The sequence below is a fragment of the Pezoporus flaviventris genome, unplaced genomic scaffold (genome assembly GCF_033815535.1).
Source record: "Pezoporus flaviventris isolate CSIRO_AGI_PZ_B2104156 unplaced genomic scaffold, CSIRO_AGI_Pfla_v1 ptg000010l, whole genome shotgun sequence".
Lineage (NCBI taxonomy): Eukaryota > Metazoa > Chordata > Aves > Psittaciformes > Psittacidae > Pezoporus > Pezoporus flaviventris.
The window spans coordinates 1,364,139-1,383,308 of NW_026892558.1; the positions used below are offsets into that span (position 1 = coordinate 1,364,139).

Sequence of the window (19,170 nt, forward strand, 5' to 3'; positions counted from 1 at the left end):
TGCCAGGGACGGGGCAGCCACAGCTTCTCTGGGCACTCTGTGCCAGTGCCTCAGCACCCTCACAGGGAAGAATCCTTGTATTCTAAAGGCTCTTGGCAGAGAGTATTTTGTTAATTAGTCATTGTTTCTGCACATATTTACAAGAAGTTCATTTTGGAGATGAAGATCACAATTAGTTTGTTTTTTTTTCTTCTTATTGTAAAGATGAATTTGCACGAATCGCAGTTGAGGAAAATATCCAGATGAAGAAAGAGCTGGAAGAAGAGAGAGCTCGTTATCAGAACCTGGTAAAAGAGTATTCAAGGCTGGAGCAGAGATATGACAATTTGCGGGATGAAATTACTATTATGAAGGTAACAAAACTGAAATTATCCTTATTCTGTTATGTCCTGGTCCCGATATTGGTGGGTGGACAATGTGACTCACTAGAACTTACTACTAGACCTGACATTATTGTGCAGTTTGTGTTTGATATTTCTAAGACTGAACTTCTACACTGAAGCCAAACCATATGTGTGCCTTCAAGAAGGAGTCTAGTCATTCACACTTCTCTCTTAATTGGTTAGAGATCTCTGTGAATCTCAAAAGCTGGTTCATGCTTCTTGTTTTGCTTTTTGTTTCAGTGATGTTCATGTGTAGGTGTTGGGTTAAAAACAAAACAAAAAACCCAACAACATGGCTTCAGGATTTCAAAAGCTAACATTTTTTGATTCAGTTTTGCTGAACTGTTGAGAAAGTGTTGAAAATTAGATAACAGTGCTGCTGGATTAGGTGGATGGTTGAGTATTTAAAGAAAGCCCTGGAGCTTGCTGTGAACAGCATAATCTTGAGCTAAGATTTGCGTGTTCACACTTACTGGGCAGTTGGTGTCATGAAGAGCCTTTAATACAAGAAGGGTTTTGAAACTGAGCTTTGGTATCACTTCATATTTTGAAGTATTCCCTTGTGTAGACATGAATATTATGGTAGGGCATAGGAACTAGAAAATGGAATTTGCTATAAGGTGGCAGTCAAGCCTTTTCTAAGGGTAACCTTAATATATAGACAAATGTTTGCTCTAAGAAACAATGCTTCATGAAGAATCTGTCTTTAAACCCTCAAGGCTTTACGTATCTGCATTGATCCTTGCCAGCAGGCACCTGGGCACAGAAGAAACCCATCCAACCAGAGCAGTTTGGAGTCCGATTCCAATTACCCATCCATCTCAGCCTCTGAGATAGGAGACACCGAAGACATAATGCCACAGGTGGAGGTACAGTAAATTGGGCAGGCTCAGGGGTAGGAGGAGAGCCTTGATTGACATGGATCTTGGAGCACATGGGAGGAATGCAGGTTGGACTGTAAGGTGTGATGGATGAAATTGATTTTTGTGTTACAGAATTGCATCGTTAATTGTGTGAGAGGGATTGTAGGGTTGCAGTGCAATGGCAAATGCTTAATTGTTTGTAACATCAGGCTTAAATGGGGCTCTAAAATGATAGTGTTGCCTTTTGGGAATACCAGCTTAAAGACTGATGAAAATTCATCAGCGTGGTCAGCATTGCTACATGGAATTATTCCTAGCACTGAAGGCAATGGCTGTATAGTGATCCTTCTCTGCAAGGATGCTGGAACTGATTATCCCCTTGCTCTGAGTGTTTTCATTCCAATGCATCTTCACGGGTGTTTGCTGGCCAGCACAGTCCCTTTAATCAACAGTCTCTTAATGCAGAAAAAAGCAGCATAAATTATTCTCTAGCTATTAAGAATCATATGGGAAAGGGAAGTGTGTATTTTGCTTACATTTCTGGGAATAGGCTGCTTTTTAAACTCCATTTTCATGACAGAAAAGCATGTATGGATGATGAATGTTCCTAGAATCAGCCACCTCACTGGCTGGACCCTATTTTGTGTCTATATATACCGGGCCTGCAGAACCCTCCACTTCCCTTTGCTGCCTGCTGTGTTACGTTGCTTTAGTATTTCTGAACTGGTCTGAAAGCATTTGCTGAAGTCAAAGTAATCAGTGTTGAACATGCTCTAATATAAAGTATTCCAGGTGAAGCCAACTGAAAAACAATTAATGAATACTTGGCTAGAAGGGACACAGCAGGGTGTTTTCAATGTTCTTAGCTGTGGCCCTAATCAACCCATTGATCTATTTGGCTGCTAAACATTCAGTGATTTATTAAACACGTTGACTGTTTATTGACATTAAAATAGGTGTTCAAAATGGAGGTTTGGTCTTTGAAAGTACACCCATTTCTTGGGGTGCTCCTGTTGTTGTCTGCGGCTGGAGTTGGTGCTGATGTACAGTCAGGGTGTATCTGGACTGTGTGTGGTTATACAGCTTGACTGAGGTCTCTTCTTTTTCTTCTGCTCTCTTGTTGCTCTCCAGGAGGTTGGGATGGAGGAAGCAGCCATGGACATGACCCTCTTCCTGAAGCTACAGAAGCGAGTGAGGGAGCTCGAGCAGGAGAGGAAGAAGCTCCAAACCCAGCTGAAGAAAAAGGAGGAAGAGAGCAAGAAACCCCAGGTAAGAGATAAGTTTTCATTGGTACTAGTATTTCATGTTGGTATCTGGCTTTCCTTGACTGCCTGAGGAAGCACAATGCAGGGTTTGGGGTTTGAGCATGGCAATAATTCCGCAGGCAACCCTTGCACTTGGCAAATGGTAAGTGATACTGAACAGGGAGTGGAGAGAAGACACCATGCATGACAAGGCCTGTAATCTCTGCAGGTGCTGGAACGTGAAGATGCCATGTACTGACAAACCAACTTGCAGCTGATAAACAAGGGTTGGTAAAGTGAGAGAATTTTACATCAAAATATGTGTGATTAGAGCCTCCCAAGCTCCATACTATTTAGTTGAAAAGTTGAAACTTGTATTACTGTGAAAGAGCCTGAACAGATACAAGAGACTCTTAAAGGGTCATGGGACCTGAAAAACAACACTACTTTATGAGCAGTCCAGAGGAGATGCTGCGAGGGCTGGAGCAGCTCTGCTCTGGACCAGCCAGGCTGAGAGAGCTGGGCTGGGGCAGCCTGGAGAAGAGAAGGCTCCTGAAGGGGAGACCTGAGAGCAGCTCCAGTGCCTGAAGGGGCTGCAGGAAAGCTGGAGAGGGGCTTGGGACAAGGGATGTAGGGACAGGCCAAGGGCAATGGCTTTAACCTGCCCGAGGGGAGACTGAGATGAGCTCTTAGGCAGAAGCTCTTTGCTGTGAGGGTGCTGAGGCGCTGGCACAGGGTGCCCAGAGAAGCTGTGGCTGCCCCATCCCTGGCAGTGTTCAAGGCCAGGTTGGACACAGGGGCTTGGAGCAAGCTGCTCTAGTGGAAGGTGTCCCTGCCCATGGCAGGGGGTTGAAACTGGATGAGCTTTAAGGTCCGTTCAATTCAAACCATTGCATGACTTGATGATTAGTTAGTATGTGGTTTCACGAGTCAGCACAATATGGTAAGGGTTTCCTTTTGATGAACTACCCTCATTATAATCTAATTTCAATACTAAAAACTCACGCCCGCAAATCAAAAGACCCTTGCTCAAGAAGACCCTTCCCTAAGCATGTGTAGTAAAGCAGTAAGTTAAGTAACTTTATGCAAATTACTTGATCATTGGTAGAAGGTGGGATGGTTAGTGGGAGCTACTGATCTGAATTAAATTATATGAATATGTAGAATAGGGGTGGAATTAAGGAAGACTTTATCGTAACTACTGGGCTCAGTTGTCAGGCTTAACCTGTCCTCTCCTCCCCCATAGGGACACCTATTGGGTAAGAGCTGTACTCTGTGCATTTAATGATTGCTTTTTAGCTGGCTTAGTATGTTATTTTCACAATTGTGTATTATATTGTCAGCGTCAATCTTCAAACCTTAAGTGTCACAAAATCATATAGTAAAAAATCTCAGCTGAAATGTATTTTGTGTGAGTACACACATCTCCAGCAGCCCTTGCTTTCAGTCCATTTGAGTTATTCAAGCATTTCTTTGCAGTCCTGGCTTCCACTCTACCCAGCAGTGTGGTGTGAGCGGATAAGCACTTTGTAGACATGTCAGTCAGTGTTCTGTCCTCAGTTTGGTATTGTTATGATCTGTGTGGTTTGGTGTTTTGGGGGGGTTTCTTTTCCTCCAGTAATTATCATCTAAGAATGTAGCTGAAAAAAATGGTGTAGTAAATCAGAAATAGCAAGACAGATGTTAGGAGAATGGGTTCTCCTTTTGCAGGGCAGGGATATTCCTTTGATATATAATCTTTCTTCCTTGTGGGGGGAAAAAAAAACCCAAACCCACTGACTGTGTTGGAAGGGACCTTAAAGCTCATCCAGTTCCACCCACCTGCCACAGGCAGTGACACCTTCTAGCAGATCAGATTGCTCCAAGCCCTGTCCAACCTGGTCTTCTTCCTAAGGATTCCTACAGTTTGGGTCATTTGCTTGGAAGCAGTTTAAAACCCAAATACTGATAAAAATCAAGATTCCTAACAGTCTAATGGTAACTTAAGAGGCAGGAGCCCATGCAGGCTTGCAACTGGAGCCTGAAAACACAGCTTTCTAGTCTCAGTGAGCTGATGTTTGGCATAGGAGACTTTTAATAGCAGATCTCTTGTATAGATTTAACCCTGACAACTGTAACTGAGACTTTGTGGCTTGATCAGACACCAGAGTATGGGTTATTATGCATGTGGTGAAACAGCAGCGCTGTGTGCATGGTGTCTTAAAGCAGTAAAGATGCTCTTACATGAAATGCTGAGCAAATGCCATGACTCTTTGGTTTCATATTTGTAATTTCTGGGGCTTCTGTTGTTTTGTTTGGGAATTATTTTGTTACCCTCTGGTGTGAGATCTATGGATCTTTTGACAAAAGCAATAAGAGACCAAATAAAATCATCAGCAGTAACTACTTGCTTCAGCAGATATTCTTACTGATCACCTCTGGCAGTTTGCAGGAATCATGAAAGAGGAGACTGCCCCAGCACCTCTCCTTAGTACAGAGGCAGATTAAAAACCTGTTCTCCAGCTGCTATGTTGAAGATCATTCCCCTAATGACTGTCATTGTTTGGAAGCTGCAGTGAGCCACAGTTGTCAAGATGTTAATGAGAGATTAATCCATTTGCTCTTGAAGTGGCTCCTGCCCCACTACCTGTTGCTGGGACTCGGTGAAATGGCAATTAATAACATTATTATGGTTGAGCTGGCCGGCAGCTCTGCAGCAGCTGTTGATGGAGACTTGCCTAGCCATCCTGTGATGCAAGCCAGTACCTCTGGCTGCTTTTAGATATAAACTTATCTCTTTAATCCATGCAGGTGACAGAAGTGAAGACTGAAGTGACTTCAGAGCACGAGGATTTTGCATACAACAGTCTGAAGGTGAGTGAGAAGCTCCTGCTCAGTGTTGCAACCTGTTGGATGGCTCCAACAGCCCTAAACAAATTGTCTGAATGTGTTAATAACCTGGCTCTGGCTCTTTGACATGTAGTTGGAAAACTGCAGTTCTCCATCAGCTCCTGGGCCTGGTGTGGGCTCACAGACATTTCTCTGCAGCAACATCTGCTCGTCTGCTTGTTTCTGAGTCATCCATGGCAGTAACAAGCCCATTTATGCCAAAAGGTGCTTCTTCCACTGCACTTATTCCCACTGGGACTGTCTTTTGTTTCCTTTGATGTGACACTGCAGTAGGTGTGAATTAGTTAGTGCTTGGGTACCCCTTTCACACCTCCATAATGCTGTACTTGTTCGGACAAGTGTGAGTTCATGTTCTGGATGTTCTGGCTGTATAATTTGGTAAATAAATAGGTGTACTGGACTGTGCTGAAGAAATGGCACAAGTAAAAATCTCTCTTTCCCCATTCAAAGCTTTTTATTCTGGCTTCTATCCTGCCATCACTGATGCTGATGCAAAAAGGGTGTATGGGCAGGAGACAGTGGTTGTCTTGCCCATGTCTATATATATATATATATATTTTACTATTGCTCCACAAAATCCAGTGAGAAAGGAGTAGGGAATGAATTTAAATGTAACCTCTGAATAGAGCCCAGGACATGAGCTCTTGGAGCAGGGTTGTTGATAACTGCTTTCTTTCCTCATCTTCCTGGCTTCACTTCTAACCAGAGCACAGCTTGATATGACCAGTCCATGGAGCTAGCAGTGTGGCTGACCCATTTTGGAATAAAAAAAAAAGAGACAGAAGAACAGAAAAAGAAGGAGGAGGAGGGGAAAGAAAAAGCAGGGGGTTTACCCAGCAAATAACAAAAATCACAGAAGCTGTTTGTGTAGAAAAGCATGCAATTGCTTTCATCTTACCTTTAACCTGCCTCTGAGCTTGATCAGAAAAGAGTGGAAAGCAAGCTGATGCTTTAACCACATAGCAAGAAGAGTTAAACCCAGTGTGGTATCAATTTCCCACAGTGCACACACTTTCCACTCTCTTGTTTTAAAACAGTTACAGAAAAGCCATTGTCTCACACACTCCCTCTGCTGAGCTGTGATTAATGTGGCTGTGGAGGAATTTCTGGATCTAATGCATTTCTTGCTCTTTTTCTTTCTGTGTGTTTTCTTTTTTTAATGACAGATGGCATAAAAGTACCTAAATATGCTCTGTTACTGATTATGTTGGTTCAGCTAGGAGTATGCCGGCTGTCCAGATGCCAAATCAGCTATTCTGTTCACACCTCTGCTGTGATAAGGCATGCTATTTATAATTTGTAAGGATTTATAATTGTAACACCCGTTTCCTATGGAAACGAGGTTTACACAGCTGTGCTAGCTACACGTTGTATGAATTGTATGAATTGGTCGCATCCCCCTATCCCCAGCCATTTTTTGAGTCGTTAGCTCACCTCAGCCAAAGCAGATAATGAAGCAGATATCCCACAGGTAAAGAGGGGTTGTGTGAGAAAGGTGTGGAAAGGGTCAAACAGCCTCAGGAGAGAGAAGCGCTTGGATCTAAGTGGTGAAGGAGCTTGTGCTGTTGTAGACATAAGAAAATGCACATGGATGAAAGTCTGTCCCTAGGAAGCAGCTGATCCCAAATCAGTCAGACACCAGGCTTTGTCTTTAGATGTCTTAGGGTTTGCTGTGTTGTAGCTGGATATGGATTCCATTGGGTTTAGGTGAGGTGTAAGAGGTCTGGGTGCATGAGGGAGCAATCCTGAGTGCCACACTGCAGCAGCTGGTGATGGAGGATCTGGTGCAAAGAGAAGGTGGGTTGTTGGGATTTGGGCTGTGAGCAGGACCCCAGGAGTCTGTCTCCCTCCCTGTCTATGACTCATAGCAAGAACTCCCCATCCACAGGAGCAGAGCTGCTCTTGACCCAGCTGGGATGCTCCAGATAGGTTTTGGATGCTGGCTAAGAGCTGCCAGAGGTGTTGTTATCACCTGCAAACAAAGCCTCATGGTGAGATACTGAAATAAAGTCTGTCTTAGCTGCTGGAGTTTTATTCTTCTTTCTTTTACTGTCATGCAAAAGCAAATAAGTCCTTCAATTGTCTCTGGAAACACGGTGAAGCTCGTTCATCATTATTCAGGAGAAGCTGTTGGTGTCAAACTTGTACAGCATTGCCCCTGCCTGTCAAGTGCCAGCAACTGACAAGATGTCAGAGTGAGAAATCCTCCAACTGCAAACATTGCACTGGGACAGGGGAATTACAAAGTGTGTGAGAAAAGAAGCTGTAGTGGGAATTCATGCAGCCCTAGCTCAGCTAACGGGATGTCTGTCATGATGAAGGGTCATGTAAATTGACATCTTCCAGCTTACCTAATGAATACGAAAGATGAACTAAACGTTGTGGAGCTGGTCGTGATTCCTAGATTGAGAAGGAAAAAGGAGTGGAGGAGAAACAAACATGTTTGGCTTCTCTAATGGCTTGCTTTAGTGTTTAAAACCAAAGTCAACAAATAAAAAAAAATCACCTGTGTCACCCTGTAGTGCTCTTATTAAATAGCAACAGGCTGCTGGTTACAGCAAAAATCTTTTCTGAACCACACATGGCTGGTCAGGCAGCAAAAAACAGATCCTGGCATGAACTGATCTTTCAGTGATCATTGGTAACGGAGTTATCTCAGAAAAGGAGGAGGCAATGCAAGACAGTTTATCTAAACTGGTTAATGGCTTGGTATTTTCCAGAGGCAAGAGCTGGAGTCGGAGAACAAGAAGTTGAAGAATGAGCTTAATGAGCTGAGGAAAGCTATCGCAGACAAAGCAACCCAGAACAACTCATCCAACGATATTCAGGACAGTTATAACCTGTTACTGAACCAGCTGAAATTGGCCAATGAGGAGTTGGAAGTGAGGAAAGAAGAGGTACTCATCCTGAGGACACAAATTATGAAGGCAGCCCAGCAAAAGGAGATAGGGAAAAACGTGGTAATGGATTTTCTTTTCCTTTTCCGATTCTGTTGCTGGAAATTCTCTTACTGCCTGTGCAATGCAGTTTCTGCTTTGGTAGGCTCCGGGTGGCAGGATGGAGCTGGGAGATTGTAGCAGGTTCTGCAGGGTTATAGGATGTTCTGCCTGTGGATAAGATACAGTCCATGACATCAGGCAGCTCAGGATGATATGTCCCATGGTGGTCTGTACTGTTTGTTGTAAGGTGCTTGACCCCATACTTGATGAGGTCTGGCCAGACCACACAAAGGAAGAGTTTCTCCAACCCCGCACCAGGGTGTGATGGTCTGAAATGCTCCTAGTGACGTTTTGTGACAACTGGCTTATTCTGCAAGGAAATGGGATGGGGAAAAAGAGCTTCTGGACCAGATTCTGCTCATTGGATGTGGTGCAGCTGTAATGTTTCAGCTATTTCTGCTGGTGCGTAGGAAAGAAGGGAGCCTGTCCCATCACAGTCATTTGACAGCTTTTTGTTTAGAGCCTGTTCCAATGAAGAGATCATTTTCTGAACATCCTCTACTTCAGCTTTTTAATTCACTGCCTTATTATTCCTTGAGGTTTTGCTATGTTTTGTATTTCAGTCCATGCCACCTCTCTTATCTCCCTCCCAGGTTCACTGTATCCTCCTTCCATCTCGTGATCTTTGCTACTGTCTGTTTGCCTGCATGTGAATTCATAGAAACTTTCTAGTCTGATGGAGTCCACAGAGAAGTTTCAGTATTGGTAACTTTGAAACACAGGAAGAGACGTGCAGGATGTCATGATGCTCTGTTTTGCTGTTGAATTTAGGAGAGCATCGCCAGTGACACCAGATGGCCGAACAGTGACAAGCACATTGATCAGGAGGACGCGATTGAAGCCTACCAGGGGATGTGCAAGACAAACCAGTAAGTGTGGACCACTTTGCAGCAGCAGGAGGGGCTGACAGAAGGAGCAAAGTATGAGAGGTGGGATCCAGACCAAAATCAACAACGTGTTTTAGAGTTACCGGTTTTTGGATTGTATTCTGCACCGTGAGTCAAGGATGGGTCATAAAGGACCAGACACACACATACTGTAATGGGTGAGGAGCCCAGCTTGGTGAGGCGGTGTATCCCCAAAGGAAGGGAGATACTGGTCAGGCAGAAAAGACAGCATAGAAGTGAGCAGAACAGGGTTTTGAGTTTGCTTCCACTACATAAATAGCAGAAGACTAGGATTTGGAATATACTTAAGAATTACTTCATAGATTCACAGATTTGCAGACTGGTTTGAATTAGAAGGGATCTGAAAACTCATCCAGCTCCAACCCCCTGCCATGGGCAGGGACCCCTTCCACTAGAGCAGCGTGCTCCAAGCCCCTGTGTCCAACCTGGCCTTGAACACTGCCAGGGATGGGGCAGCCACAGCTTCTCTGGGCACCCTGTGCCAGTGCCTCAGCACCCTCACAGCAAAGAGCTTCTGCCTAAGAGCTCATCTCAGTCTCCCCTCGGGCAGGTTAAAGCCATTGCCCTTGGCCTGTCCCTACATCCCTTGTCCCAAGCCCCTCTCCAGCTTTCCTGCAGCCCCTTCAGGCACTGGAGCTGCTCTCAGGTCTCCCCTTCAGGAGCCTTCTCTTCCCCAGGCTGCCCCAGCCCAGCTCTCTCAGCCTGGCTCCAGAGCAGAGCTGCTCCAGCCCTCACAGCATCCCCATGGCCTCCTCTGGCCTCGCTCCAACAGCTCCACGTCCCTCTTGTGCTGCTGCCCCAGAGCTGGATCAGGACTGCAGGGGGGTCTCCCCAGAGTGCAGCAGAGGGGCATCCCTGGCAGTGTTCAAGGCCAGGTTGGACACAGGGGCTTGGAGCAAGCTGCTCCAGTGGAAGGGGTCCCTGCCCGTGGCAGGGGTTGGAACTGGATGAGCTTTTAAGCTCCCTTGTAACCAAACCATTCCATGAGTCTATGATTCTATATAGCTGTGCAGTCAACTTTGGCATAGTGTCTGTGCTGTATGTCCCTCAAAGTTTCTGTCATAGTATGGGCTGGATTTTCTGAATATGCATCTACTTTGCTGCTTGCGAAAGCCATGGGAGAACCTGTGGAAATCTAGTGTGTGAGTACAGAGATGGGCTTGCTGGAAGGATTGGGTTCCACTCACGTTGTGTTTAAACATACGTGGAAAACCTGATGGCTTGAATTGAGGCTCTGCCCACACTAGTTCTGCCACCTTTCTCTTTGGGCTGGAGACCTGGAGGAGTTGGGATTGTTGGGGTCTAGGACTCCTGTGACAAGGATTTCTCACCTGGACATTATGTCTGGCTGGATCAGGATCAGGGTTTGGATTTTTTTCCAGTTTGTTGCCATTGCATATTTATTTTCCTGAAGTAAACTTCCTGATGAAATTTCTGCACCTCTTGCAGCAAAAGTGATGAGATTGATTTAAACATCACCGTTTTGTCAGTAAATCACTGGGGCTTGGTGTGCTTCTACTGTGAGGTATGTTTTTTGGTCACTTTTCCTTCAAAATTTATCCTGGAGGTGTAGGCACTGATATGGGATGTGAAATCCCATTATCAAGCACAGCCTTCATTATTCCCTAAACTGCATTTTCCAGTATGACATGTGTAGGGATGGTTAGTCTGTGCCCAGGCTTTGGTGAAGGAGTTTGAGTCAAAGTAAGAGTTGATGCTTTTGTAGAGCATGTGCCTGACCAGGTTGTATCGTTGTTCCCCAGCATTCATTGATATAGTATGTGTTGTCTGATTTCACTCAGCCTGCCAAGAGACTTCAGTCCTTGAAACTAGATGGTTGTTAAGGTCCCTTCCAACACAAACCATTATATGGTTCTATGATTCTTTGGCTGCTCTGGTTTCGAGACTTAAAAACTTCTGCAGGGAGGATTGAATCAAGCATGTAAATCATCAGAAATGCTGCAATGATCTAATTTACCACAGGAATACAAATCTCTTTCCTTGCAATGGGACAGGTGAGCTGCAATTTAAGAAGTTTGTGTGATCAGGTCTTGGTGGTTTTTTGGCCTCTTAAAATCTGGTAAGGGAAATCTGCTACCTCCAGGCTCAGTTTCTTATTATTCCTCTTGTTTACCTCTCATATGAAGGTTGGCTGGAGCTAGGCTCATATAATTCAGTAGCAGCAGCTCTATGTATATCACCCTGATTTCTGTAGTGATTTATCCAGTGGCTGATTAATCACAGCCAGCTTCCCAGTTATATGGTTCCCTGTGCATTTGTTTGTATATTGAGCTGATTTTTAAACTGTAGGCTGGAGTCAATGGCAATAAAATAGATGAAAACAAAAGCTCAGGGAGCATGGATTATTGTATTCATGGATATAAATTATATCTCTTCCACCCAGCACTAATTCACATTCATACTCTAGAGTCAAGTGTGGCAGCATGAGAAATAAAACTGTTTTCTCTTTCTAATCTTGATTCATAGATTGAGATTATGATGGACAGTTTAATGGACAGCTTTCCTGGTGGGATTGCAATTCTCAAGTGGGACTAATAAGCAAGAAGCATTTCTATTTCTCTTTACCCTGGTCCCTCTCAATCTGAGGGCAGTTTCTAACTGCGGTGGATTCTCTTCCACCAGTCCAGTCTGACTGATGTGGTAAAGCCATGGTCCGCCTAACTTGCGATGGTCACTCCTAGCTTGAAGTCACATTTTAGCTATATAGGCTGTGGATGGAGCATGGCTTTACCTTGGTGGGAGATAGACCTTTTATTCACTCTATGTCTATATAATGCAGGAGTTTTAAATACAGCAGGAGGAAAACAGGAAAAACTGCCAGGTGCTGCTAACCCTGCCCATGCAGCAGTTCTTTCTCCAGCCTGCTCTCAGGGTAAAGCCCTTTGATGCCAGGTCAAGGGGAAGTTTGAGTTAAAAAACAGCCCCTTAATAAATGCAGTGAGCTCAGCTTTTTATTTTTTTTTTTAAATTTTTATTTCCCCCCCCCTCCTTTTTTTTTTCCTGACTTTCAACTGCAAAAAAGCATCAAGTTAGTTGCCAGCTAATTTTCTGCTTCAATAACAAAAGTAAAGCTAAGTTGTTTCCTGTTTCAGTTCTCGGGATCTTTCTTTCAAGCCTGTTTTGATCTTGGTGGAAAGTTAGAGCCAACAAAAGATGAGGTGATGATGTTAGAGATAATAACCTGGCAGCTCAAAGCGGATCGGGCTTAGTCTTTGAAATTAACTTCTGTGATAACTTCCAAGTGATTTCTGTAGAATACATGGCTCTTTATTTTCTTCTGGGTAACTCCCACCTGCAGCTGCAGTGCTAAGTCAAGGGCTTCATGTGGAGGATGCTTTTGCAGCTGGAAGAGGCCATCCCATGGGAAAGGGTTCATATCTCTGCTTACCACTCTCCAATGTGCTGCTTTTTATCACTGCTTCTCATTCTGTCCTGTATCTAATCTGTGATGTGCATTAGTTTTCCACTTAATTAAAAAAAAAAACAACAACCACATCTGTGTTTGAACATCAAATATGCTTTCTTCTTTGTTGAGAGATGATAATGATCTGAAGATGATAAAAGTAACATCTCTGGGGTTGGGTGTATGTGCACCTCCTTTAAGTCACTTGCACAAGGCTACATGGAGGAGGAGAGGGAGGCAGCAGGCAGGAATTTGTCTCCTTTCATGTCTCCTTTCATGAAGGCAGTTTGCAAACTGCAAGGTCACCAGCTGCACTCTCAGGCCCAAACCTCCAAGACAGGGAAATAAAGGAGAAATGAGTATTTGTAAACCATGTCATTTCAGCTCCTTTCGGCCATATTTCTGAGAAGGATGGATTTACCCAGCATTTTACAAAATTATTTTAGCATATACCAATTACTCTAATTAGCTTGAAAGGACTCGTGTTGACTTTTAATGTATTGGTCAGTATGACCTTCTGGGTAAGGGGATCTCGGTGATTTCTGAATCCATGCTGGCTGATGGACATGGACTGAATGCTGATTTCTCAGGGCAGTTTTATCTTGGTATAATGGCACCCTGTTGAGCTGCTTTCCTCATTTACCTCAACACGGATGATTAAAAGAAGCAGGAGAGCTGTTCCAAGAAGATGCATGTCTTAAAAACGCTGCTCGTTTTGTGAGATTTTCCATATTACTGACATAAATAAATAGTGAGGATCCTTCCTGGGCTTTTTCTTGAGTTTCAGTGCCAAAGCACATGTTCTGTTAAGATTACCTGAACCCCCCAAAAACGCCTTACTAACAAATAAGTCCAAATCAGACCAATAAACCTCCCTGTATCAGTCAGCCAATGTACTCTTTTGGAAACTTGCTACGCATGAGGTGAGAAGAAGACTTCAATTTAAATTCATGATGAATTTTCCAGATGTTAATGCCTGAAATATTTGCTAGTTTTGAGAAATGCTGTGCTCATACACTAAAATAGATGTACAAGCTGTCTGCAGTGGTGAGACACCTCTTGAATCCTTTCATGGTGGTGCTCCAGCATCATATTTCTCACTGCTTTCCTTGTGTGAAAATTTGCTGTGGAAAGTTTTGTGTTGTTCTTTTGCACTTAAATATGCAGAGCTTTGTTTGCTGGGGAATGGCATCTGCTGCACCTCTTTTCAAAACAGGAGATGCATGTTGACTTAGTTCTTTTATTCTTGGTCTGAAAGTTTAATGATATATTAAATGATTTTTTGTTGTTGTTGTTATTTATTTTTTTTATTATTTCCAGAAAGAAAAACTGTTTCTAAACTGACATCAAAACTAAGTAAAATCTGGCTGTAGCAAATGTTCCTGGTCAGGTTGACCAGCTTATATCACTCTTTGTCATGTGTTCAACACCTCATTAAAAAAGACGAATGAGTTTCCTGCCTTTTAGACCTTAAAAAAAACACAAAACACGAAAAAAATCAACAAAAACTCAACTGTTAAAAGGAATCTTTTAGTATTTAAGTGACAAGAGACATGAGGCATTTTTCTGCCTGGATTGGGTATAGGAGAGATTTGATATAAAGATCCTTCTACCTAAGATATAAGGAAGCAAATGCCCAAGGGCTGTTTGGACCAAAGTTTGCTCTGAGGAAGGGCTGATGGTTTTGACTTGATGATTGATCCTGCTAAAGTACAAGGAAGAAAATTTATTTAGTAGAAAGATCAGTGCAAGTATTATTTAGATCAGTGCAAGCTGCTGCAAAAGGAATGAAATGGAGAAACTCATTTTTAAAATGTCTTATTAGTGAGATGTGCCAGAGGATAGAAGGTCTGGAAGAGAAGTAAGCTGTTCCAAGTGATCAGTAAGCAATAAAATAGGGGGTTGTGTTGTGTTTGCACTGTAGGTTGGAAGTGCTTGCAGGCTGTTCCAGCTTAAATTTTGGGACAGGGAGCAGCCTGTTGGGAGCTGCTAAGGATCATTCTGTGCCTTTAATTTTACCCTGTCTGTGTTTGGGCAGCAATTCCTTACCCCTTGTGCTGACTTCTGCTCTCTGATTTATCCCTCACAGTCCTTGTTTCCTCCTCCCTGGTTTTAAAGCCAGCTGGTGTGATGTGGGCTTCCCAAATTTTCTTTGCAGTCATATGGAAACAGTTTAGTCATACAGAAAGAAAAACTCAGGCTCTGAAATCCAGGAGTCAGGCTTTTTGGTAAAAGTAGTAACATCCCAGGAATGATGGTAACCTGCTATAAGGCTGGACTGGGTGATCTGCGATGATCCTTTCCAACCCAAATGATGTTGGGTTCCCATATTAACTGCAGTGGGTTGGGCAGGAAGGGAATGCACAAGGACATGTTTTATAGTTGGGGAGGAAGGAAAAGCTTCACCAACCAGGGGTGTCATATGGAGCACAGGCAGGGCATGTTTCTCCTTCAGCAGGGTGGAAAAGGAAATACAGTGTAATGAAAGTGTGGTTTAAAAACTAAATTAATACGGGTTCTGCACCTTTTTCCCTTCTATTGCAATTGACCTTTTGTCTTTCTCTGTCCTTCTTGTTTCCTTTCTCTGTCCGTTATTTCTAGCATGACTGAGGACTGGGGGTATCTCAATGAAGATGGAGAGCTCGGCTTGGCTTATCAAGGTTTAAAGCAAGTTGCCAGGTCAAACACTTTCTCTTTCCCCCTGCTGCTTCTCCCCTCTCCCCCTTTCACTTGCCTTTTTGTTTCTTTCCCTTCCTCTGCTGTTGTCCTGTTGTCCTCTATAGGAAACTGTTGTCCTCTTTGGGAGCAGCCAGAGGTAGGAATCTGGAGGAAATGAGACCCTCCTCTAATTTTCAGAGGAGTTGTGTTTCTAATTGGGCATTGCTGCTGGTGGCTGTTGCCATTAATGCCTGATCTGTGGTTCAGTGAGAATTCTATTACATTAATGGGAAGTAGTGAGATAAAGGTGTTGGGAAGCTGTAATATCCACGATGCCAAAGAAAACCCAGCCCCTTTTTAGATGGAATTTGTTTGGGTTTTTTTGCAAATTGCATTAAGACATGACACCTCCTGAAAATGCTTTCTCCCCATTCTTGACATGTCAGAAGTAGAGTCCCCGCGCTTGTATTGCGATGCTGTCTGCTTTGCATGATTGTGTGCTCCCATCCGTGCATTGCCTGTAGGTATAAGGAGGAAGGTGGACGCCCAGTGCCATCCTTCCCATGTCTGGATCTAGTGAGCAAATATCCAGCGGGATACACAGGGGCAGTACCTGCAAATTCCGTATCTCCTGGGGATGATGCTTGCTCTGTAATGATCTCTCACCTCCAAGTTAATGAAGGTTTAGAAATACAGCTAGGCAGAAGGACCCCTGGATTCTTCTCCTGGCTCAACCTGGTGCTTGGAATAGCTGATAATTAAATGTTAATTAATCTGTGCTCTTCTACAGGGTGATTATGAGGCTCAAATATATATATATATATTCAAATATATATATAAAAGGTGAAATGAGGTGATTAAGGACATTATAGAGAGGGAAACAAACCTTTTGTAGAAGTAGTCTAAAGTGGTCTGATATATAGGTATCAGAGTAAAACCAAACAATAACAGGAACAATAAGAGGGATGATTCATCTGTTTTCCAAAGCAATACAGGAAATTCATAGAAGGGGGATGTTTTTCTGCAGGCAGCTCACTGTTAATCTGAACCTATGTGAAGAAATAAAATGGAAATTAAGTACTTAATATTAATTTCATGGTGGGCCTGTATTTTCCAAGCCTATTAAGAATATAACTCCTGACATGATTACGAGACTCCATGCATTATTGACAAGGTTTCTACAGCAGGAAAACATGATTTTCTGTCTTTGCTGGATATGCTGGTTTTGGCTGGGATAGAGAAAATAGGAGTAGAGATTGGGTTATTTAGATCTTCCAATAACAATAACAAACCCCATGCTCTCGGAGCATGATTAATACCTCTTATGCAGAGATCTTTCGTAGAAAGTATATGTTCTTTTATACAGGCTTTAAAAAACAAAACAGTAAAAATAGTCCATGCTTAATTGTTCCTGCAGGGGAACTGCTCTCAGGTGTGAATTTCCATGAGTTTCCTAGTTTCTCCATGAGTTTCCCAGAGTTGTAGCTTTTTCCCACTGGCACAGCTCCATGTCTGTGTGTGTCTTGAGTGAATGTGAAGCTGTCAACACCAGTTTTCCTCATCTTTGGGGATTTCCATTTTCATCAGTGTCACAAAGACACAAAGCCCATGAGCCTGGGGTGTAGTGTCTGTAGCTCTGCCCAGAAGAGCACATCAATGAGCTACAGGAAGGACAACGACTTGGTTATCCCTCTCTGTCAATCTTCCTCATTGCCACCATCACCCTGTGTAATGTGACTAATTAGTCTCTGTGTTTGGGACTAGTATTTTGCGTTTGCTGGCCCTTCATTAGAGTCCTCATAGCTTCTGGAGTCACTTTCTTTGGTCTTCTTGAAAGAGCTGGGGGACTGATGGGGAGATTTCCATTTACCAGAGGGCAGGGAATACGCTTTACGATGTCACTTGGTGGGTTTATCAACATTCCCATCAGGTGTGTACAGAGGGGAGTTAACATCCAAGCAATGAATCATTCTTCCCTTGGATTAATGGTTTTAAGAAATAGCTGGTTAATGCATTCACTAAATAGCATACTTTAGTTCGCCATTTTCCTGCCCAAGTTTGTCCTTGTGCACAGGCTCAGGGCACGGCTAGAAGGAGACCTGGAGTAGGGGAAGAGGGAGTAGGAAAGTTTGGCAGGACAAATTATTAAAGTCTGGTACCCACCTAAAAGTGGGAGAAGGGCTGGTTTTCATGGCTTCTGTCAGGTGTGTGTCATGGAGGTAGAATTTGTTATGGAGTAGAAGTCTTTTTTCTCCCTGCTGAAGGGTCCAGGCAAAGTCAGTAGCAATGTTGAAAGCAGGAACTGATGAAGATGACAGAAAATCAACAGAGAAGCTGTGGCTGCCTCATCTCTGGCAGTGTTCAAGGCCAGGTTGGACACAGGGGCTTGGAGCAAGCTGCTCTAGTGGAAGGTGCCCCTGCCCATGGCAGAGGGTTGGAACTGGATGAGCTTTAAGCTCCCTTCCAACCCAAACCAGTCTGGGATTCTCTTAATATTTAGAGACTACTACAGGAGTAAAGAACCAAAGTTTGAAAGGAAATGAGCACAAAAACAAATGCCCTTCAAGCTGAGCTTTTGCAAAAAGATCATACGTGTTGATCTGCATGGATTTCTTGCCATGCATTTGCTTTTTGCTAATGGAAAGAGTAAAGGAACTCAAATTTGTGATACTGTTACAGCTCTTGGAATTGTTGGGGTTTTTGTACTTCCTTTAAAAAAAAAAAAAAAAGCCAGACTTTTGATCTCATTACTCTTAATTTCACAAGTATTTGATCTTCAGTATAGCAATGACAGACAATTTTCAGACAAATGTACCAGTGATAGCCACAGCACCCCTTTAGAATCATAGAGTCATAGAATAGTTAGGGTTGGAAAGGATCTTAAGATCATAAAGTTCCAATACCCCTGCCATGGGCAGGGACACCTCACACTAAACCAGGCCAACCCAAGGCTCTGTCCAACCTGGCCTTGAACACTGACATGAATGGAGCATTCACAACTTCCCTGGGCAACCCATTCCAGTGCCTCAGCACCCTAACAGTAAATAATTTCTTCCTTATATCCCATCTTGTGTCAGTTTTATTGGAATTTGACTGGGAACATCTCCCAAGTTGGCCAGCTTTGAAGGATGTAAATGGTGGTTACAACCACAATGCTGAAAACACAGGCTGATAGGTGTGGTCCTTTTCTTAGGTTGCTGGAAGCACAGCTACAGGATCAGAGAAGAGAACATGAAGAGGAGGTGGAAGATTTGAAGAACCAGATGGACGCAATGAAAGAAGAGATGGAGAAGCAGCAGGAGTCTTTCCTGCAGACCCTGCAGCTCTCTCCAGAGGTTCAGGTGGAGTTTGGACTCCAGCGAGAAATTACACGTCTCACCAATGAGAATCTGGTAAGAGGCTGTACTAAAAACACAGCCTAAGGAAGAAGAAAAAAAAAGCTATGCTGAGAGAAAGGAGATAGGTACCATGAATAGGAAGAAAGGCACTGGGGTCACTTTCACACCTCCTGAACTCTGCAGAATCCTTCAGCATCTCCCACTGGAGCATTGGGGAGTGTTGGTACTTGGCCTTGGACTATTGTTCAATGGCTGTATGACTTTTGTAACTTCCTAGGTGCTTTATTTTTATTTTTCATCTTCTTTAAGCCTGTCCACTTTGTGGCACTGCCTAACAAATGAGATCACTGTAACGTGTAGTTATGCACACAGATAACACAATCCTTCTTCTTACTTGCATTTATTGGGAGTGTGGAAGGGCAGTTGTTAACTCCAAAAACTTGGCCTTGGCTGGTCATAAATCT

The 19,170-nt window shown here is 43.4% G+C and overlaps 1 protein-coding gene across 2 annotated transcripts in view; it reads left to right on the forward strand.

Annotated features, from left to right (window-relative positions):
• The window catches only part of MYO5B (myosin VB), a 148,928-nt gene that overhangs the window by 118,839 nt on the left and 10,919 nt on the right, over window positions 1-19,170 (forward strand). Inside the window, exons 24-31 of one of the 2 annotated variants that reach the window (XM_061450482.1) lie at window positions 205-353; window positions 1,133-1,252; window positions 2,378-2,515; window positions 5,281-5,343; window positions 8,100-8,339; window positions 9,150-9,247; window positions 15,312-15,389; window positions 18,562-18,760. In XM_061450482.1, the coding sequence (XP_061306466.1) occupies window positions 205-353; window positions 1,133-1,252; window positions 2,378-2,515; window positions 5,281-5,343; window positions 8,100-8,339; window positions 9,150-9,247; window positions 15,312-15,389; window positions 18,562-18,760 (1,085 nt within the window). The remainder of the gene's footprint in view (window positions 1-204; window positions 354-1,132; window positions 1,253-2,377; window positions 2,516-5,280; window positions 5,344-8,099; window positions 8,340-9,149; window positions 9,248-15,311; window positions 15,390-18,561; window positions 18,761-19,170) is intronic. The other variant, XM_061450483.1, reaches the window with a different exon arrangement.